Source organism: Cervus elaphus, chromosome 5, assembly GCF_910594005.1.
Source record: "Cervus elaphus chromosome 5, mCerEla1.1, whole genome shotgun sequence".
NCBI classification, from domain to species: domain Eukaryota; kingdom Metazoa; phylum Chordata; class Mammalia; order Artiodactyla; family Cervidae; genus Cervus; species Cervus elaphus.
Genome location: NC_057819.1, coordinates 116,913,805 through 116,936,088, shown reverse-complemented (window position 1 = coordinate 116,936,088; position 22,284 = coordinate 116,913,805). Strand labels below are relative to the sequence as shown.

General features: G+C 53.7%; 1 protein-coding gene across 2 annotated transcripts; it reads left to right on the top strand.

The window, feature by feature from the left end:
• Positions 1-72: 72 nt before the first annotated feature.
• DCAKD (dephospho-CoA kinase domain containing) lies at positions 73-20,573 on the top strand. Of its 2 annotated transcripts, none has more exons than XM_043904875.1 (5): positions 73-203; positions 10,246-10,468; positions 11,631-11,834; positions 16,022-16,109; positions 19,294-20,573. In XM_043904875.1, the coding sequence occupies exons 2-5, from the start codon at positions 10,357-10,359 to the stop codon at positions 19,583-19,585; spliced, it is 696 nt and encodes a 231-aa protein (XP_043760810.1). In that variant the 5' UTR covers positions 73-203; positions 10,246-10,356; the 3' UTR covers positions 19,586-20,573. The 2 variants fall into 2 exon arrangements, with proteins under 2 accessions (XP_043760810.1, XP_043760809.1); XM_043904874.1 differs by lacking the exon at positions 73-203 and adding an exon at positions 6,482-6,628.
• Positions 20,574-22,284: the final 1,711 nt, after the last annotated feature.

The following is a 22,284-nucleotide window of genomic DNA, read 5'->3' as shown; positions in this document are numbered from 1 at the left end:
TAGCGCCCAGGGCGGAGTAATCCAGCACTCTAGGGAGGCGCGCCTTCCGGGTCCCGCCCCCAGTCGCCGGCCCCGCCCCCTTCAGCAGGCCGGACGTCCGGTCCACGTGCGCGCGCTCCCGAGGCCCCGCCTGTCTTCAGAGAGCCACCCAGTAAGCGCCTCTGAGATTGGGCGAGCGGCGGCGGCCCAAGCCGGCTCCCAGGGTACGTAGCGCGCCGCATGGGCAAGTGGGAGCGGCCGGACCCGGGGGAGGGGGCTGGCCGGGTTGCGGTCCCTGGGGCCGCTTTGTCTACTCTGGCATTCAGGCCACCGCGCCTGTAGGGCTTCGTCCAGCCTGAAGGCATTGTGTCCAGGCACCGTATTCTCGGCGCAGTAGTCGTGTTGGGCTGGCGTAGAATACGCGCCTTTCTTTTGAGTCTCGATTACAGTTTATTGAGCACATACTATGTAGCAGCTATTGGTCAAACGCTTTTACCTCCGTGGCTCATTGCCTTGACAACAACCCTACTAAGTAAGGTGATGTTTTACCAATTTTAGAGCTGTGGAAATTGAGAAAGGTTTACAACTTTCTGAAAGCAGTGGAAATAGTGAATTTAAACCAAGGTTCAGGCTAAAGCCGCTTCTCTGGTAGCTCACTCGGTAAAGAATCTGCCTGCAGAGTGCAGGAGACCCGGGTTCGATCCCTGGGTCGGGAAGATCCCCTGAATAAGGAAATGGCAACCCACTCCAGGGTTCTTGCTTGAAGAATTCCGTGGACAGAGGAGCTTGGCAGCTACAGTCAATGGAGCCGCAAGAGTCGACCCGACTTAGCGACTAAACCACCACCCGCTGCACTTCAGACCTTTGTGGTCAGATCGAAGTTTGATTTTTGAATTCAGCCTCTGCCATTTCCAGTTGTGTGACCGTGGGTACCGCTCCGGCTCTTGTTTGCTCACATGAAACATTGGTGGCGTGGAGTTCCCAACTCTTGGCGTTTATGAAAAGGGCAGCCTACTTCTCTCCCCATTCCCCGCTTCCCAAATAGAGGCGTTGGCGCCTCTGGCGCTGAGTTTGTTTACGAAGTTTGCAAAAATTTTTCCCTCTCTTAGTTATGGGGAAATTTTCACCCGAATGAACCTTGACATTAAGTCCTAGTTTTAAAGTTGAGGAAATGGAAGGCTTTGAAATGTGTTTTCTTTGCGGCCGGGGGTGCAGGTTTGCCTGAATAAGTCAAATGGATTTGACGGTGCAGACAAGCCTGGGGACACGGTGACATAATAGAGATCCGGCTATAGGAAGTGGACAGGCCGGCTGGGGTAGTTTTTCCTTATGAGGGCCTTAAATTCCCACCAAATCCTCTTCTGTCTCTTGAGCAAGGTCTGAATCTGTTCTCATGGGAAGCCTGTTCAAAGGGTTCAGAACCTCGGTGCCTGTGCCTTTACGACTGAAGGCAGGCCAACAGTAGCCATTGATTGAGCTCAGCTTCCTTTTGGAAACTACCCACTCTTCACATTTTTAGGTTGCTAAAATTTTTCTCTGAAAGTTTCAATAGTTGCAAAGGCTGTGATTTCTGGTTAACTGTAAATACTGACATCTTAAAAATGAAACTGTCAAGACACTTAAGTCTGCAAAGGAATCTAAATACCATAAAGATTTGATTTTCCCTCATCCTTGGAAGAGATTACATGAACCAGCTTTTATTGAACAATTGAAATTTTACATGTTTCTTTTTCCTCCTTGAACTCCTATTTCCACTTAATTTCCTTCACAGAATTTCTTTTTCTAGTCAAATCAGTTTTATACTCGAAAGTCTTTGGTTTGTTGTTCTGCTCTGCTACCAAAATACGTATAAAAACTAAAACATTTTTGAAAATTGTATTGTCATACTATTAAATATTTTCTTTTAGATTGAGTTCCAAAATTGAAAATACACAACTGACCAAAACAACTAGTTTTGATCATTGTTAACCCTAAGTCTTATTTGAAATGCTTCTCTTAATAAGCTGAGTGGAACATTTTCTTTTAATTCATATATGTATCCCTGTATATTTGCTAGAGTTGATCTCATGTGACCTCAGCTTGCAATGGCTTGGAGTGGGGCTTGGGTTCCCAGCCAGAGGTTGAGGCTGGGTCACGGCAGTGAAAGCACTGGATCCTAGCCACTAGACCAGTGGTCAGTGACAAGGGCCCTGGCCCTTGGGCTCTGCAGAAAAGAATTTCCGCAAAGACCAAAAGTAGTGAAGCAAGTGAAGTATTTATTAGGAGGAAAAAGAGTACAGTACATGTGGCTAGACACACGGGCAGACTCAAAGGGAGAGTCCCAGAGTTGCTGAGTCTTGCCCTCGTGGTAGTTTGAGTTACTTTTATGGGGTATTTCTTCCCCGTTTCCTTTGGCCAGTCATTATGATTTGCCTGGTTCACAGGCCATATTCGTTATATCTTAGGATCCTTCCATGTGGGCATATGCATCTTTTAGCCAAGATGGATCCTACCGAAAAGGCATCTGGGTAGATCATCCCTTGACATGATTCCTCTTTGGCCTCCTAGGAGCCTTTTCTGCCCATGTGTGTTCAGGGAGATCTCCTGACTTCAGGAATGAGAAATATGTGGTTTCTGCAGGGTCCGGCCTCCTCCCTTAATTGTCCCGCTAATAACATCTTGGAGTTTTTTGGTCAATAGAGAATGAATCTCCAATTTTTTTACCCTGGGGGGTGGGGGTGGGGGCATCTGCCTCCTGCCTCAGAATGAGCAACTAACCCTAACCCTGCTTACCCATGAGCTGGACATTTAGCTGTGTGCTTCGTGTATTCAGAGGCTTCCCTGGTGGCTCAGATGGTAAAGAATGCCCAAAATGCGGGAGACCCAAGTTCGATCCCTGGGTCGAGAAAATCCTCTGGAGAAGGGAATGGCTACCCACTTCAATATTCTTGCCTGGAGAATTCCGTGGCCAGAGGAGCCTGGAGGGCTACAGTCTATACGGTCGCAAACTGAACGACTAACACTTATATTTTGTGTATTCAATAGATGTTTTTTGAGGCCCTTCTACTTATTGGGCCCTGTTTTAAGCACCTTAAATACAATAGTGCTCAGATTCTAGGGGGAGAGGCAGATTACATCAAATAATCACGTAGATATATTTGAGGGGTGATAATAAGCACAGTGAAGAAAAGTGGAACATGAGGGAAACGGAGGGGTGCTACTTTATATATTCAGGACAGTCTGATTGGGTAGCAGTGGGACAGAGAAGGGGAAAGGGGCCTTGTGACCTTTGGGAAAAGGGTCCTGCATGTGGCGGGAACAGCCAGCATGTCCACAGGCCTGAGGTGGGAGGTGCCCAACACAGTCAAGGGGCAGCAAGGGGCCAGGGTGACTGGAGGGTCTCATTTGATGGGGAGAGTGGGAGGAGGGACCCAGAGAGGCTGGAGCTGAGTCTGTCCAGAGACACATAGGAACTCAGAGACGGAGAGGTGAGTGATCTGACTTAGGATCACACTAGCTGCTGTGTGACCAGCAGACTGTCAGGGAGCAAAGGTGGCAGCAAATCACCCAGAAGTCACTGCAGTGACCGGGAGCCAGATGCGGGGCTCGGGGGCGGGGTGGGGGGGACCAGGCATGTCTGGGAGGTAGAGCTGACAGGGGGCAGGTGGGTTGGATGAAGATTGTGAGAGAAGAACCAGAAGGATGCTGAGGGTTTGGGGTTGGGCAACTGAAAGGACGGAGGTGCCCTTCAGGGAAAGGGAGTAGACCACAGTCACCAACATGTCACACGTTGAGTTAGGAAAGATGAGGTGATGGTGGCATATGGTACCTCATTCAGTCCTGATGAAACCCCTGTGCGTAGTTATTATTATTATTATTATTGACTGTGCCATGCAGCATTCAGAATCCTAGCTCCCCCTCAGGGATTGAACCCAGGTCCCCTGCATTGGGAGCTTGGAGTCCTAACCGCTGGACCACCAGGAAAGTCCCAAGTAGTCATTATTAATCCCATTTTATACGTAAGGAAACAGAAGCCCACAGTGCTGAAGTATATTGCCCGAGGCCACATGACTGCCCAGCCCAGGCCCTGTGACTTCACAGCGCCTGAGGTTTGGCTTTCCCTGTGATCATTTTTCTTTGTGAACACTAGCATAGTTGTCCAGTCCAAACAACCTCCCTGTCCACCCGTAAAACCTCCCTGGAGCAGTGATGTGTGCCTGGAGAGGGCTCTAGGAGAGGGACCTGCCTTCCCTTGTTGTTGGCAGGGCCGAGGGAGAGGCAGGCTGAGCGCCACACCTGCTCTGGGGACTCCCTCCAGCTCCTGGCATCCTGGAGGAGGAGGTGCTGACTTAATATAGGTCCAGCGGACGAGGAGAACTTGGACTCAGGTTTAAAGAGCAGCCTCTCACCAATAATGAAAGATCAGGAATGGGGAAAGCGTAGATAAAAATAGCACTTACTAGTTAACTGGAAAACAGTATATTTTTGCAACCTCTGGTTCCACAAGAAAATAATTGGGTCCCAAGGTAGGGAACAACTCGTTTTCATGAATGATTATATTGATCATTGGAGCGAAGTGGATACACCCGCTTTGGAAAGTAATTCAAAGGAAAGGCTCGTGGCCGGTCAGGCCGGCCCAGGGTGAAATCATGAAAGGCTGCAGAGGAGGGAGGAGGCTGGAAGTTAATGAGGGAGCAGACTTCTGGCCCCAGCCGGCAGGTGTGGGGCTATTGGTTGGGAGATGCAGAACAATAGAAGTCCCTCCCAACCAAGCCCCGAGCTCTCCTGAGGGAGCAGAGAGTGTCCATTCACTTATCAGTTCTTCCTCTGCTTGAAGCCGCTGGGTGTTCTGTTTGTCTCCACTTTTCTCTAGGGGGGATTTACTAGCAGTGAGCAGTGTGTTCTCATGGATAGAGGAGCACGCTGGGAGCCTCCTCTGTGCCGATGAAGGGAGAATGTGACCCCACGTATTTCCGGTCACCTTCCCTGCTCATGGAGTTGGTCAGTCATTCATTCTACGATGCTCATCAAACACTATCAGCATGAAAAGGGAGCTTTGGTTGAGAGCTCCATGTGTGCTAAGTACTGTTCTAAGTACTTTACATATATTAATTCATTTACTTTTCATGGCAACCAGAGTAGGGCTCCTTAGCTCCATTTTACAGATGAAGGTTAAATAACTCAAAGGAAGGTTAAATAAGGTGACCAATATCACTCACCTGGTGAGTGACAGACCCTGGACCCTGGGCTAGATGCTAGGGACAAAAGGGTCCAAGCGCTGGACACGGCTTGTGGCCTTGTGGAGCTTATTTTATCTAACACATCCTCATGCAGACAGAAGCACACAGCCGGGTGGGCACAAGGGAAGGAGAGGAAATGAAGTGGTGAGAGGTGTGAGGAGCCCAATTTGGGTTGCGGGGGACAGGCTGCACTGAGAGAGGTGACCTGCTCCCTCCCGCTGTTAGGTCCTGACTCAGAGTGACCACTCTGGTCCCTCAAAGCGAGGACCCCCATCCTTGATCCCCTCCCCTGCTTAGCACTGCTTCACATATCGTGAGCCTTCTCTTTCTATACCTCCCCTACTGCCTCCTTCAGTGAGTGTGAGCTCCGTGGGGGCAGGCGCCCTTGTTCTGAACAGTGCCTGCTGCCTGATTGGCAAAGGGATGACTCGAGGAGTCCGCCAGGTGAGGGCGGTGGACAGGGGAACCGCAGACGTGGAGGCTCCGAGGTAGGAAAGAGCCTGGTGTTCGGGGTCAGGCAGCAGGCACATGTGACAAGCACAGGCGTGGACGAGGGGTGACGGAGGGGATGGGAGCGGGGTGGACGGTGCGGTATCACAGGACCCAGAGGCCTCTGAAGTCGAGGAGGAGAAGGAGAAACACAGCGAAGGTTTTAGATGGGAATGACAGGAGCAGATGTTCACATTAAGCCATGATCTTGGCCGCCTTGAGAGAAGCAAGGCAGGGACTGGGGGGGAGGGGGTGCCAGGTCACGGGCTCCTGCAGGGGTCTAGGCTCTGGGTGCGGGTGGCTTAGTGGGCCCACATGCAGGGTGGGCATGGTGGACTGAGAATTCCCCAAACAGCAGGGGGTTGTCTGGAGGCCCGTGAAGCAGTCCATTCTCATTTTTCTCTAAGAAACGCTGCCAGGGGAGATTCCAAGAGAGATCAACCTTCCCCAAATGTATTTTCTTTGTTGTCTCCGGACCATGGGGGCCCCAGAAGTCAAAACCAAAGGGCCCAGAGGTAGTAGCGCACAACAGAATTCCATCGTCACCTCGCAGGGCTGAAGACCCCCCTCTCTGACCCCAGTTCTTACCCTTTCTTTACTCCCTGCTGCCTCCTATCGATGTGGAGACAGAGGGAGGAGAAAGATTGGATGTGGCTCCTCCCCCCCAGGATCAGCTCTGGAATCCAGCTCCCACTCACTGGCTTCTCTTTGTCACTGTGGGCCCTGGTGTTGTCCCTTCTTCTCCAGCTAAGCCAACGCTCTGAACAGCTTTGGGTGCTGAGGAGGGAAGACGACGGCCGGCCACCAGTCGGCGTGCCATCTGGTCACCCTGGGAAGAGCTCTGGACCACAGGAGGGGAGGAAGGACGTGCAGCGTGGCTCACAGCCTACCCCGGGGCCGCTGCTGTTCTTCCTGCTGGAAGTCCAGCCCCACATTTACAGGTGTGGAGATGGAGGATCAGACGGAGGATCAATGGAGATCAGGCATTTGGGGCTCCGCTGTTTCTCTCTTCGAGGCGCTTCCCACCTTGGGCCAGGCTGCTGAGGAGGCTTCCCAAAGTCACAACTAGTTTTCGGGCAGAGTGCAGAGGCTGGGACCAGACCTCTCAACTCCAGTCCACAGCCTTCCATTTTCACCGGGGTTCTGGTGTCTGATTGGCTGGGACGCGAGTTTCCTCCCTAGATTCAGAGGCAGGGGGCCAGGGTGAAGGCTGGGTTTCTTCTGCACTTTTTCTAAAGTTTCACAGGGGATTCAGATCACAGCCAGCTTTAGGATGGCAGTGCAGTGAGGGGAACTGAGGTGGATTCTACGAAGTGATGATTTTTGAGCCACACCAGGAAGAGGATGTTGGAGGTGGTCGCCGCTCCAGTAGGTGCCTGGGGCGGAGCTATGGGGCAGGTCTGGGTGGGACCAGGGGCCTGACTTCCAGGCAGCTTGGTACCTAAACCTTTCCCCCTTGCTGAGCCTTGAGGGTCCAGTGGGCCCTTGGGTCAGGGCGGCTCCTAGGGGCAGACCAGCGCTCCCCAGCCCCAGGGTGAGTACCATGTGACAGCTCTCGGTCACCTGTCAGTGTTCCCTTCTTGGCTGGTTTCATTTGTTACTGTCTGTCTCGCCAAGCTTTCCTGAGGGGCAAGACCTGTGTTTTGCTTTGGTTGCTGCAAAGCCCACAGGGGCTCAGTCAGCAGTTTGTGAGGGCGCGAGCTATGGAGGGGCTTATGGGACTGGAACAGCTGGTATTTGGCCCCTTCAAGCCAGGGGCTCACAGCCTCCTGGGGCATGCACGCCTCCATCCCTTCGCCCTTCCCAGTGGAGGCCAAGCCGCTGTGAGCCTGTTTATACAATCGGTCAGTCAGGGCCCCAAGAAAGGGAGAATCTCACTAGGTTACCCCAGGAGCCAGGGGCAGACCCTGAGCCTGTGCCCTAGTGGTCATCTGTTAGACTCGGCCCCCTGTTCTGCAGAGGGAAAACCACTGTGATTGTCAAGAAATCATTTTTCTTTGGCCCCTGCAGACAGACCCACTCTCCTTATTTCGTCTTAATCTAAATGTAAATTAATTTCCCATTCCCTGAGTACATGAAGGCAGAGGTCTGGACAGAGTTAGGAGCCCCGATTTCCATCCAGGCTCTGCTTTTAGCTGTGGTCCTGGGCAAGTCCCGTCTTCTCTGGTCCTCAGTCTATACCATCATAAACAAAGAGCCCGTCCCAAGCCCTGTGACGCGATAGAACCACCTGGGTGCCTCCACCCCTCTCCCCTGAGGTCTGGTGCAGGAGGTCTCCAGAAGGGTCCCGTCCTGTATATAGGCAGGAGGTGAGGTCAGCTCGGCCACGTGGTCTTCCCGGCCCCTTTACCCAACCCAGCAAACTCGGGCGACCAGGTGGCAATAGCTTGTTCTCATTGATGAGGTGTCAGGCCCCTGTGGAGAAGCAGGCCCGGTCCTTTCCCTCAGCTGCGGCCAGTTCTCCGGCCCCACTACGTGCCTCCAGGCAGGTCTTCAGCAGAAGAGAAGACCCAGGGCTTTAGGGACAACAGGAGACAGTTGGGATGAAGAATGCCGCTGTTCGGCATTCCATTTCAAAGCATCAGCTGAATCCGATCCTTAACTCCTCTTTTGTAAGCTGTGGGGAGACCTACCTGAGGGCAACTCCAGTCTCAGAGATTGAGGAGCAGACTTTGTAAACGGTTTAATAATTTAGTCAGAACTCTGTTTGGGTGGTGACTGGTGGATATTTTCCTTTCTCCATCCCAGGCTCCCCTGAATGAGAATGAGCCTGGGCAGATTTCAACTTCTAGGTTGGTGTCACCTCGAGGCACCCAGCCAGCCAGCTCACGTCCGAGCGGCCGCCTCCCCATCATTGGTGTGTCCTCAGGGGAGGCAGGCTCATTTCAGTATTGTTGTTCAGTCGCTAAGTCACGTCTGACTGTTTGTGACCCCATGGACTGCAGCACACCAGGCCTCCCTGTCCCTCACCATTCTGGAGTTTGCCCAAGTTCAAGTCTATTGAATCAGTGATGCCACCCAACCATCTCATCCTCTGCCTCCCTCTTCTCCTTTTGCCCTCAGTCTTTCCCAACATCAGGGTCTTTTCCAGTGAGTTAGCTGTTTGTGTCAGGTGGCCTAAGTATTAGAGCTTCAACTTCAGCAGCTTCAGTCCTTCCAATGAGTATTTAGGGTTGATTTCCTTTAGGATTGACTGGTTTGATCTCCTTGCTATCCAAGGGACTCACAAGAGTCTTCTCTAGCACCACAATTTGAAAGCATCAATTCTTTCGCACTCAGCCTTCTTTATGGTCCAACTCTCACATCTGTACATGACTACTGAAATATAAGCTCAAGCTAAGTGTAATCAGGACAGTAAATCTGCTGTTTAACCAAAAAAAAAAAAAAGTCCTGTGACAGATTTCAAGGTCCTGGAAACCCTTCCTTTGACACTTTTGAAGAAAGGATGAGAGCGACCTGGCCTTGGATATAATTTCTCCCAGCTTGGGAACAAAGTCCAGGGCATGGTAACCATGTTTACTGAAAAAGCAACATAGCTTAAAATCCACGGCGAGAGTCTTCAGTTGCAGGAATGGAGACCTAATTTCATGAAAGTCTTTTCCTTTCCATGCCTTGCCACATGAGCATAACCCCCAGCGTCCACCCTGCACCAGCACCCTCACCTCTTTTCCTGGGCATTTACCATGGGAGTGGTAGTGTGCTAAGGGCTGTAGATGCATTTTCTCAATCTGCAGAGTTTTTGCACCACGGCTTTAGGAGGCAGGTTCTGTCATCCCCATTTTACGGATGAGAAAACTGAGGCTCCCAGAGGCAAGTGACTTCCCCTGGATTGCATGGCATGTAAATGGAAGAGCTGAGTTTGAAGGGATCCATGCTTCTAGCCTCTGGGTGTATTGCAGCTTCGTCTGAGAGCCACAAGTCACGATGCCAGGTTTAAGGCTGTCTACCCATCAAGCCTGTCATCCTTTCCTCATTATTCTTGGCATCCTCCATCCTTCTCCAAACCTTGGTCTAAGTGGCCACCCAGCCTGCCTGCCGCTGGGCTCCCCACCTGGGTCACTTCTTCGATGAGGAGGAGGGATTATTCCTCTCAGTCCCGACCAGCTGCCCAGGCTGTCCCAGTGCTAGCGCTGGGGCACACGGGGCAGGCCGTTTCCTCCGTGAGCCTCTGGTCCAGACGAGGAAGTGGGGGCTGGCGGCATGCTGGGGGCATCTGGAGAGTGCCTTGGGTTCATCCCAGAGGGACAGCTGTCCCTTTCCTGTGGGAAGTTTGCCCTTAGTGGGGTACACCGCCTCCAGAAAGTTCTCTGCCTAACAGCACTTGACCTTGCTCTGCCTGCTCAGCATTTTGATGGCTAAATTTGCATAGTGTTAGAATTTGCCTTCTCTGTGACTGTTTTTAAAAGAATACCAGAGGCCTCTGTTAAAGAGTTTTCTGTCTCAGGTGGATCTGGAGCCCCTGAGGCTCAGGCCGCGGCACTCCCTGGCTTTGCCTGCCTTTGCCTCACCTTCCCCAGCCTCTTGGCCCCACACTGACTGGGGCTGCTCTGTCCCATAGGAAGGTCCTTCCAGCGCTCCTGTGGAGGACCCTTACCACTGCGGAGCTTGGCCCCTAGTGACTCCGGGCTCCTGGTTCTCCGTCTCACCGACCTCCCTCCTTCCTGGGAAGATGTTCCTGGTGGGCCTGACAGGGGGCATCGCTTCGGGCAAGAGCTCAGTGATCCAGGTGTTCCAGCAGCTGGGTTGTGCGGTGATCGATGTGGACGTCATTGCCCGGCACGGTGAGTTGTGGGCACAGCTGTACCCTGCAGCTCCTCTCTGCTTCCTTCCTTCCGTCAGGCCTCACCTTTTTGCAGGCCTTTCCCATCAGCCTGGTCTCCTGCTGCCACCCCCTGTGGCCCCCTCTCTTCTGCTCACTCGTCCTTCCCCCTCCCCTCACCCCATGACCAACACGAAGGCTTCTGGGTGCTCTGGTCCCCTCCCTAACTGCTTTCCCTCCTCTGATTTTTAAAACATTATTTGCTTATTTCTGGCTACACTCGGTCTTCATTGCTGCACAGGCTTTTCTCTAGTTGCAGCGAGAGAAGGTTGCTCTCTGGTTGTGGTGCACAGGCTTCTCATTGCGGCACTTCTCTTGTTGTGGAGCACGGGCTCTAGACACACGGGCTCGGTAGTTTCGGCATGTGGGCTTAGTGGCCCCCTCAGCATACGGGATCTTCCCGATCCAGGGATCGAACCCAGGTCTCCTGTGCCGGAGCCTGCCGGCAAACGAACTGGTCAAGAACGCAATCACCAGAGTACCTAGGAAAAAGAAGACTCAGAAAGAGAAAGATGGGGTTGAGAGGGACGGAGTCTGACTCCGCCAACTTTATTGAAGAATACCACGCCTATATATACGCTAACAGGAGTTACTAAGAATAGATTGAGGGTTTGCATACGTGCAGAGCTACAGATGTTTTAAATTCCCACACTTAAGATCAGTAAAGCATTAATTACCCTAGCGCCCAACATGATTAAGATCATTAGAACATTAGATAGAAAACAGGCTTCATCAATAGAACATTAGATGAAAACAGGTTTCAGGCATGATGAGCTTATCAGCACCAGAAAAACAGGCAAAAAGGTCACCGGTGTGTTTTTTCCCTGAAGGAGACAAATGCCAGTCTATACTTTAACAAGAAGGGGTGGCAGGACAAAGAGAGACCTTTTGATCTCTCTTAGGGCCGTAAGGGGCCTGTACATTCAGGCCGGCTCCCTGCACTCCTGCATTGGCAGGTGGATTCTTAACCACTGGACCATCAAGGAAGTCTCCCTGATTTTGTTTTTGCTCCAGCTGAAAGAAGCACCCCTGGGTTGCCCCATCATTTTGCCTGTAGCCCCTGGGAGTCCCCTTGTTGGCCTGGAGGCTCCAGAGAATGACGCAGGTTCCTCTTCCTGCCCCAGTTGTCCAGCCGGGATACCCTGCCCACCGGCGCATCGTGGAGGCCTTCGGCACCGAGGTCCTGCTGGAGAACGGTGACATCGATCGCAAGGTCCTGGGCGACTTGATCTTTAACCAGCCCGACCGGCGGCACCTGCTCAACAGCATCACCCACCCTGAGATCTGCAAGGAAATGATGAAAGAGACCTTCAAGTACTTCCTCCGGGGTAAGTCCCGGACCTGGGACCAGGCAGGGCAGAGCCAGTTCCTCCAGGCACGAACCCTTCTGTGCAGAGAGATTGTCCATGGAGGGAGGAACCAGTTTTCATGCAGGCTGTTGAATTCACTCTGCTCATTGGCATCCCCTGTGCAGCCGGGTACCAGCCTCAGAAAGATGAAGTGATGTCCCTCAACTCTTAAGGGAGTGGACAGTTTAACGAGAAGAGGCGCTTGAGGCTTTTGAGCACTGAACTCCAGGAAGCTGATTTTTCTCATAGGGGTGGGAGTAATAATGATGTTGTTGTGGTTTAGTCACTAAGTCTTGTATGACTCTTGTGACCCCATGGACTGTAGCCCGCTAGGCTCCTCTGTCCATGGAATTCTGCAGGCAAGAATACTGGAGTGGGTTGCCATTCCCTTCTCCAGGGGATCTTCCCGACAGAGGGATCAAACCAGCATCTCCTACACTGCACGCGGATTCCTTACTGCTGAGCCACCTGGGAAGCTTCAGGGAATAATAATAGCTGACGAATAATGGAGTCATAAGACCAGAGTTTAAGTCCCAGCCCTCATGGTTTCCAGCTGCATGACTGTCAGGGTGAGCCCACCCCTCTGCCTGTTTCCTCCACAAAGTGAGGCTAATAATACCATCTCGAAAGTTCTTAGGGACTAAGAGTCCACACCGTGACTGTGGGTCACCAAGCAAATGTAAACCGTGGTCAGAGTTGGTGCTGGTTGAGCTGCCTGGGAGAGTAAGTTTGCAGGGTGGGAGGTAGGGAGGCTCCAGAATGGCCAGGGCTGGCAGGGGTGGATTCCAGTGGAGGATAATCCTTCAGGGCTGGGCCTCAGTGGAGAGAGCAAGCCGGACATGTGCAGGGCCAGCCAAGTGATGGGGCAAGTCTGGAGGAGGGGAGCGTATTTGGCAGCCTTTTTCCCAAGCCGTACGCCACAGTCCAGGCACAGTTCTTCAGAGTGGCATGGGGTAGGGGTGGCCTGATCATTACTGTCCAGGATGGGGTGAGCCCCCAGAAGAAGGGGGAGAGCCCAGAGCAGTGGCTTGGGATCAGACGATAGGCTGGCCCGGGGCCCTGCAGAGCTGCCTGCCAGCCTCTGGGACGTGGGGCCTCCAGCCCAGGCTCTGCGTTGAAGGCCTGCCTGCTTGTCTGCCGTCAGTCACCAGTCACGAGGCTGAGACTTTGCTTCCCGGAGGCTATGAGGAGCCTTCATGCTTTTTTCCAGACTTTTGCACTGTGATCATGGCCAAATTCTCTCATGCATCAGGTTCTCATGTACAGAGTGGGTACCTTACCCCCCAGACCCCACCGCCCCGGCCAGTACCTCCTTGCCGAAGGGAAGGAATGAATTGACAGACAGCCTTGACATTGACACTCCCTTCCCTGACCCTGAGCCCTGGCCAGGCAGGAGCGGATCTGGGTGTCCTCCCTGCCAGACCAGCCTTTGCTCCCCATCTCCTTGTCGCAGGCCTCCTTCCCCACCGCCTCCCTCAAGGAGAGTCTCCGGACTCTTGCTGCCTTTGTCCTGCCTCTTGTGTTTATGCCAGGACCCCTCCTGTCCTCCCCCACCCCATCCCCCAACCGGGAGTGGGGCCTTCTGCCTTTCATTCCTGCCCTTTCGAGATCTCTCCCAGGCCAGGCATGAGTACATACGTCTGCAGGGCTTCAGGGAGGCAGCGACTCTCCCCTCATGAAATTACGCATCGGATAATGTCACCTGCTCCAAAGTTCTCCTGCTGTGTCATCTACCCAGCCTCCCCTCTCCCCAGCCACCACCACTTAAATAAAAGCCAGAAAGCTCTTTTCAGCTCGATAAGGTGAAAAATGGAGACGACAGCTGTGGCTTCCTCAGTCCCAGTTTTCCCCTGATGAGTATAACAAATACAACTGTCAGAGTTGGTATAATCAAACATCAGATAAGATCACCAGCTGTTGGGAGGTCTCCGCGTAGGCAGACGGATGTCTTAATAGAGTCAGGATGGTTTGCAGAGCTTATCAAGCAGGAACGATGTGACAGCTGAATAGCCCTTTGCCAGCGAACCAAAGAGCTGGCCGCGAGCTCCCGAGAGGGGCCGAGGAGAAAGGACAGTGACAGGAGAGAAAGGGACAGGAGCGGAGCAGAAAAGGGAGATAAAAGGCCCAGGGAGGATCTGGACTCGGCTCCTGCTCTGGGCTGGAGAGGAGTGGGGAGCCTTGCACTGCCAGCCTCCTTCCTCCAGGAACACTGGTAATGGAAGTAATAGCAACTATCATCTGTGGAGCCTCAAGCGAGGGTCTCGGTGAGGGGGAGCTGAGTGGTACAAACTTTCGTTCTCGTAGTCCTTACCATCTTCCTGTGAGGCGGGTCATCTTTTCACCTGCCGACATGGTAAGGGGGCCGAAGTGAAACAGCGGGGGCCACACACCAAGGTGCATCCCAGAGCCCGTTCCCTCAAGCGTGGCTTCACCTGAAGGTGTCTCTTGGGTTTCCTGAGCCTCGAGCCCTGAGGAACAGGAAACCCAGAGGCTTGGGTCACTGTGTCCCCTATACCACCTGGGGTGCAGCTTCACTATGACCCCCCAAGATGGTACCACATATGGTTGGAAGTGTTCGCAGTGGGGCATCTTCCAAGCCAGGCAGGCGTCTCTGGGCCAGAGCCAGCGCCCAGCCCTTTCTCACTGCTCCTGGACCCATGCCAGCTTGTTGACACTTACACAGTGGTCACTGGTGTCGAGAACTAGGAGCCCAGAGTGTTTCTGGGTGAGTAGCTCAGGGACGTGTCTGCTCACAGTGGGTGAGGGCGCCGCCCCCTTGACTGGCCTTGGCTTGTATTGGGTTGGCCAGAAAGTTCATTCAGGTTTTTTCATAGGATGTTGCAGGAAAACCCGAATGAACCTTTTGGCCAACACAATGGTAGGCAGGCTAGACAGCATCTTTTACCCCGAGGGAGTTGGTTCTGTAGTATCAGTCATAACCACCCACCACCTCCAAACCAGTATGTGTTCTCCCTGGCTGGAGCTCTACCTCTGATGCCACGAAGCAGCCTCTTTCCTTTGGGGCAGCTCCCGCTGCCCACATATGAGTTTTTTGGGGAGAATCTATAGATAGCCTTGCCAGACTCTTCAGCAGGGAGCCAGGCTTGGACCTGGCTCCTGGGGGGGGAGAACCTCTTTTTTTATTTTTAATTTATTTTTGGCTGTGCTGGGTCTTCGTTGTTGCTTGCGCTGGGCTTTCTCTAGTTGTGGCAAGTGGGGGCTACTCTCTAGTTGTGGTGTTCAGGCTTCCCATTGTGGTGGCTTCTCTTGTTGCAGAGCACAGCCTCTAGGGTGCGCGGGCTTCAGTGGTTGCAGCACATGGGCTCAGTAGTTGTAACTCTTAAGCTCCAGAGCATGCGGTCAGTAGTCGTGGCATACTGGCTTAGTTGCCCCTCGGCATGTGGGATCTTCCGGGACCAGGAATCAAACCCATGTCTCCTGCATTGGCAGGCGGGTTCTTTACCACTGAGCCACCATGGAAGCCCTTTTTCCTCTTTTTTTGAGGAAAGGTGGGTGAAATAGGGCAGAAAGGACCCAGCTACTCCCAGAAACTCTCTCCAGTCTCCTATAATTCAGCTGTGTCATCTCCCTGTTCAGAAATGGCAACTCTTTGGGTTTCAGATCAGGGGAACCCAACCCTTTGTGACTGCTCTGTCAGCTTTGCCTCACTCTGCTCCAGGCCCCACTTCAGCCAGAGCCGCTCCCATTCCTGGAACCCTCACCTCCGCCCACCTCATTTTCAAGTCTCAGAGGTCCAACCTGCTTTTCAAGGCCACTACAAACGCCATCCCTTCTATGAGATCTTCCTGGATCATCCACCCCAAAATGACTTTCTGCAACATTTTGTCCTGAGTGGCATTGGAACCAGCTAACATTCAGGTTATTGGAGAAGGAAATGGCAAGCCATTCCAGTATTCTTGTCTGGAGAATCCCAGGGACGGGGGAGCCTGGTGTGGCCTGCCGTCTATGGGGTCGCACAGAATCGGACACGACTGAAGCGACTTAGCAGCAGCATTCAGGTTATGCCTTTCCTTAGAAGGTCTCCCGGCTCTGCGGGGGAGCTCCTGATGATGGGGGACGTTGTTTTTGGCTCGTTCCCACGCTGAGCACGTAGTCCTGTGTGTGCTTACAGAATTGAATTTGTGCATTTCCTGGCCTCTCCCCAGGATACCGCTACGTGATTCTGGACATCCCCCTGCTTTTTGAGACCAAGAAACTGCTCAAGTACATGAAGCACACAGTGGTGGTATACTGGTGAGTGTGTGGCACAGCCTGGCCCGACTGAGGCTGGAAAGGAGCACCCCTGGATGGCCCATCGCATTTTACCCTTTGCCCACATGATGACCAGGAGGCCCAGGGGGTTTGCGTAGCAGTGCCCAGAGCCTGTAGAAACACCTCTATAGAGCCAGGCCCAGACATGCCTGGGGATGGATGTGGGAAGTGATGGCCCCCAGGTGTCTCTTTAGTGCTTGGGAAGGGCTCCCCCTGCTGGCTCTTGGAGGCATTTCAGTCCAGATGCTGGGCCCTGCCCTGGGAGACAATGTTCTTATTCAGTGGTTTCCTTTTCCCTCCTGTAAGGCTTCTCAACTTTCCAAACAGCTCCCACATCAATTTACCTCTCAACATAAGGTAGTCAGGACAGGAGTTGATATTTCTGGGGTATAGGAAACTCAAGGCAGGAGTTACAGAATTTGTCTAGGGTCACCCACTGGCAATATGTATGAACTGAAAGTTTCAGAGAGGGAGCTGTCAGAACTCAGCTAAAGAAGGTGCTTTGTTCTCAGAATCCCTCGGGACATGGAGCAGACCGGTATCCAGGTTTGGCAAACAAGAGGATCAAACTGTCAGAGAAAATGAGTCATAGTCCCACTGGGGTGTGAGTGTAGATGAGGCTTCAGGGTGTCTCTGCCTTCCAGAAACTTCCAGGAGGCCACCCACAGATTCAGCAGGCAGAGGTGGGCCCTTGGCTCTGCGGGCATTTCGGGCACAGGGTGGCTCTCAGGAGACTGATGCAGGGGAGGCTCCTGGAACACCGGAGGCAGGGCCCGGAGTGCTCAGCACCCCCGGCACCACCCTGCCCTCCCAGCTCCCAGCCCTGGGCTGTCACTTAAAGGCAGCCTGAATCTGCTGAGCCTGGAGCAGGGACTCGGGCATCCTCTTCTCTCCCCCGCTGGCCTGTGTCTACCCACGTAAACCTGTATCCTCGCTGGGTTCTTTGTTCCCTGTTTGGGAAAGACTATCAACTGAGGCCAAGCAGACTCCATAAAGACAGAGTTCTCTTTGCCTTGGAGTTTTAATATAATTCCAAACTTTGTACCAAGGGATCAGAAAAAAAAAAAAACACCTCAGAGTATATAATGTTTAAGTGAAAGTGTTAGTCGCTCAGTCGTGTCTGACTCTTTGTGACTCCATGGACTGTAGCCTGCCAGGCTCCTCTCTCCGTTTTACAGGCAAGAATACTGGAGTGGGTTGCCATTCCCTCCTCCAGGGTATCTTCCTGACTCAGGGATTGAACCCAGGTCTCCTGCTTTGCAGGCAGATTCTTTGTCCTGAGTAAACAAATTAAGACCCGGTTGCATCTGCAGTCACCAGGTGACTCAGGCCTACATTTCCCACCTTCCTCCTCCCATGCTTTCCTTTTGCCAAGAACAGAGACAGCTGTGGCTCCTGGCAGATAGATGGGGCTTTGTGGATTTGCCAGCTTCCCAGGAGATCCTCCAGCCCCACTCACTGGCCAGAGCCTTCCCAGGGTCCTGGGTACCAGACATCCCCCACTGTTATCACATGTAGTTGTATGACTCTTGAGAGATACTCAGGAAATAAGGATTATTTGTCTTTCATAAAAGGAATCTACACTCAACAAAAATAAGTCCATCCCCACATGGACTCCTTTAACTGGCAAACTACCCCTTGGGCATTTGAGCTAATATGGGGGATTTACCAAAGTGTGATTATACCAAAAAGTGATTATTCATTTTTTTGAGGAGCTTACCAATTGTGGGATAAATGTATGGGCCAAAGTTCCCTTACCCCAAACAACATCAGTCCTTAAACTAATCACATGGGACTCTTGCTGAGCTTCCAGGAAGGGCCGTTGGCAAGTTCCGCGTTCACATCCCGGGAGGCCCACTGGTCTCAGCCTCACCCTCTGAAGGATGAGTGCTCACTGGTGGCCCCAAGCCATCTCCATTCTCTCAGCCAGACTTTCCCAGCCACAGATCTGCAGAGTCCCTGACAAGGATTGCATATAGTCCTTGTTCTCAGCCAGGTGGGAACTGGCCCCATGACCTTGACAGCATGCTATCCTCCTAACAAAGGAGGTCAGAAGTCCTACCAACTTTTCAAGGCCAGTACAAAAACACCATCTTTATATAAGGTCTTCCCTGATTGGTCAGCCAGAAATGACTTTCTGCCGCATTTGGTCCTCAGTGGCTTTGGAACTGGCTACTGTTCAGGTTATATCTGTCCTTTCTGTCTTCACATCCCAGGAGGTCCTCAGGTCTAGGCCACAAGTAGACTAAAGGGACTAAACTGTAGTCATCAGATCTTCCCATCTTATAACTGGAAAAAAACTGGCCTAGTGGCAAAGCAGAGAGACCCCCAGATGGCAGAAAACAGCTGCTGCAGCCTTTTCCCACCTTGTTCCCATCTAGGGGCTTAGGCAGTCAGAGAGCTAGGGGGCTGCTAGAGATGCTCCTGCTCCAGAGAACAGCCAGACAGTGCCTGTGTAGCCAAAGCAGGCCAGGGAGCTTGCTGAGGCAGGCCCAGGCGGTAACATGAGAGCAGGCAAGAGAGGCATTCTTTGTATTTCCTCTGGAGCTGGGAGACTGGGTGCTGCTCGGCCTCCTGTGCAGTGCTCAGTCCTGTCCCAAAGCCAAGGGGATCCGGTTCTCAAGTCCTTGCTCCTGTTGGAAGCACGTTGGGGCATCTCGCTTCCTCCGTGGCATCCAGCCCAGCGGCCACCGTCTCAGCACAGCCCTTGTGCCCTGAATGTGCCGGGGTGGGTGTGGGGAGACCAGGAGAGGGCTCTTTGTGGAAGCCCAGGAAGCTGATTTTTATGCCGCAGGCCCTGGTCCCCAGGGGAACTGCAGGAAGTATTTAGCTTGCAGACCCAGGCCTTTCAGTAAAGGTCATCCATTCAGGGATGCAGGATGTCGCTGACTCCAGGTGACCAAATCCTCCCATCTTAAAAACCAAGGAATCTCGGGCCTGGTAGCCAAGCAGAGAGACCCCAAATGGCAGAAGACAGCTGCTGCCCCCCTTTCCCCTCCCCATTTATACTAAGGGGCTTAGGTAGCCCACAGCGGTGGTAGGGTGCTCACGAAGAGTGGGGTAAGGTGGAGGGAGCCCGAGCTTCCAGGGCTGCTCACCCCTATAACGAGGGATGAGGGAGGCCGGAGCCTGCAGCGCCTGAGCAGCCCTTCTGCCTGGTCCTTAGTGACCGCGACACACAGCTGGCCCGGCTGATGCGGCGGAACAATCTGAGCCGCGAGGACGCAGAGGCCAGGATCAAGGCCCAGCTGCCCCTGAAGGACAAGGTCCGCATGGCCCGCCACGTTCTAGACAACTCGGGCGAGTGGAGCGTCACCAAACGCCAGGTGGTCCTGCTGCACGCGGAGCTGGAGCACTCCCTGGAGTACCTGCCACTGCGGCTCGGGGTCCTCACGGGGCTGGCCGGCATCGTCGGTCTGCTCTACCTGCTGACCCACTACCTCCTGCCTGCCCCCTAGCTGGACCCTCCAAGGCAGGAACTGCTGGGTCTCCATCTTCTCAGAGGCTGGAACCAGGTAACAAATGCATCGGGTTTCCTCCCAACCCCTCGACACACGCACTCTGGATCTGGGCTGGAGCCCTGCCCTGGGCCTACCTTTCCTCTGGGCACATACTACATTCCGTCCGAGGCAGGGAAACAGCCCTCTGTCAGCAGATGATCCTTTCCACCTCCCCCAGAGCCCCTCCCTCTGGAACCCCCCACAGAACAGTGTCCATGAGAGGGTGTGGCAGTAACAGTGAGAGACTATTGTTAATTTCTTGTGGGTGGGGGTGAGGAGCACTCTCAGGGGCCGTCACCAGTGTTTAAAGCTGGGAGGGTCCCTGGGCCTGAACCATCTCCAAGCACGTGCCCCATCATGGCCAAAATGTCCTTCTAGTGGACATCGGGGAATCAGTTTGGACCAAAGGCTGCCACCTTCAAGCAGGATTCCCCCATAGACTGAAGCCCTCAGCCAGGATACAGGAAGGATTCCCTTGTGGGTGATGCTGTATCCGGGCAGAGGCCAGGCCTCTTCTGAGATGACCCACCGTCCCCCCGTGGCATTTGCCCAGCACTCCCTGCAGCCCGCTCCCTGTCCCCCACCACTCTACCTCCCTGAGCTCTTGGTGGTCCCCGTGCACCTGGATGTTTCTTGCCTCTGTGCCTTTGCCTTGTTGCTCCCCAATCTAAAATAACCCTTCTGCCCCGCCCCCCCACCCCACAACTGGTTACCTTCCAACTCAGGCACCACCTGAAGCTCCAGGTGGGGTTAGGTGCTCTGGGTTACCACCCTGCCACCACCATCATGTTTTACCTGAATCCACAGTATAATCAACCAAAAGCTGGTTGGTCTCTCCTGCTAGACTGTAAGCCCTTTGCGGGCAGAAACTGTGTCTTATTCATTTCTGTTCCTGGTGCAGAGCCTGAGTTGCCACTGGTGCTGAATAAAGTGTGTTGATCTGAAATGCCCCATGCTGCCAGTGTACCCCCAGCATCACTGACCCAACTGAGGTTCCCAGACTCCGCTCAGACCATTTGGGCTTAAGCGTGGCCTCCTCCCACACCAAGACCTGGGCCCCTCACTCCCCCAGCCCCAGAAGATACAGTTGCCCTCTTGACTTCATCCAGGAGGATTCAGCCAGGTCCAGACGTACCTGTCTGAGAGGAGTGGAGGTGCTGGGGCAGCCTCACATCCACGTACTCCATCTTCCTTCCCCAACCCAATTAGACCAGTGTGGACATCAGCTTCCTTTTGCTAGAGCCGGCAGACCTGCTGATGTGTTGATCCTGCGGCCAGCAGCCTATTAAAGCCAGAAATGAGTGTGACAAATGCGACTGCTGTGGTGGCCACATTCAGTGCCTCCTTTCCCCAAGCTGCTCATACTTTAGAGACCAGCTCATTAACTCACTGCAAACCCAGAAGGGGCTGAGGCTCGTCAAGGAAGCTGCAGAGTGGGTCCAGGGCTGGATGAGAACGGCAGAGGGTGGCTGCTTCTGCGGTTTGAGACCCGGCAAGAGGGGGAAAAGAAGGGAACGTATGGACCCCTCCCAGCACCATTACCCCAGGCATGGAGAAGATGGCTCCTCTTGAAGACCTGTGACATGCTGATACCACTGCATTGTAACACCCGGAGGTAACATAGTGATTATTCTGATTCTCGGCCCAGTGGGATGAGCTGGTTTGGGTCAGAGCCAAGGTTCAGAACTCTGCCTGCTGTGTCCCAGGGCCTGCTGGGAGGGAGCAGACTTGGGATCCCTGTGGCCCATTATGCTCTGTTTCCTATCTGTGTGACCTCCTGTCTTCATGATGTTTATGTCAAGGAATCTAATATATGGAGGACCACAGAAACCCTTTGTAAACCGTAAAGCTCGAGTTATTTTCTTCCCTGCCCCCGTATACCGAATTGGATGCAAGAATGTCAGAGGATGGCCAGTCGGGAAGGTGTGGAGAAAACGCCATCCCGGCCTCCTCTTCCCAGGCTTGGTGGCCCACGGCGGCCTTACCTTACACGAGTCCTGCTTCCTCTGGGGCATCACTGCGTGTCTAGGTCGCTCCGGAGCCCCTTGGATAAAGCGAGAACATGTCCCCCGCCCCCACAAGCCCTGGTCCCGCAACCCTGGCGGCACCCTCCGTTCCGGCCGGCAGGTGGCAGCACCCGCCCGGATTGGGGTCGGGCTTCGGCGGCCAGCGCTAGCCAAGCGATCACTAACTTTCTCCCGGTGGCGATCCCTTCTCTCCTCCCTGGCCGCGGCCGGCGTCAGATTCCCCCGTAGCGGCGGAGGCGCGGGCGCGCGGCCGGGCCCGGGACGCTAATTAACAAGCCGTGCGGCTCGCCGCGTCCTCTTTGCTGGAGCTGCGGGACCCGGGCGCCGCGGGGCGGAGGGACATGTCCCCATTCCACCCGTGTGCCAGGGTGACCGGTCTCCCACCCTCCAGCCGTGCGCTTGGGCCCTGCTGCTCTCCGTTAACCCACTTGAGGCCTCACCACCCCGGCGCGGAGCAATACAGACGCCGGCGAGGGCTGCAGGCGTATCGGCCTCCAGGCGCGGGATAAAGGGGACAGGCAGGCCGCTAAAAGCATCCTCAGGCCCAGGCCGGCCCTAGGGTGCTTAGCAGAGCCTTACTGTCCAAAGCACCTCCCGCAGCTGTCTCCTGAAATCTCCCAACTCAGAAAG

Excerpts from the sequence above, each read along its gene's own strand:
- DCAKD (XM_043904875.1), top strand. The coding sequence starts at position 10,357 with ATGTTCCTGGTGGGCCTGACAGGGGGCATCGCTTCGGGCAAGAGCTCA. Across the intron at positions 10,469-11,630 it reads GGACGTCATTGCCCGGCACG|TTGTCCAGCCGGGATACCCT; the intron begins GTGAGTTGTGGG and ends TTCCTGCCCCAG. Across the intron at positions 16,110-19,293 it reads CACACAGTGGTGGTATACTG|TGACCGCGACACACAGCTGG; the intron begins GTGAGTGTGTGG and ends CCTGGTCCTTAG.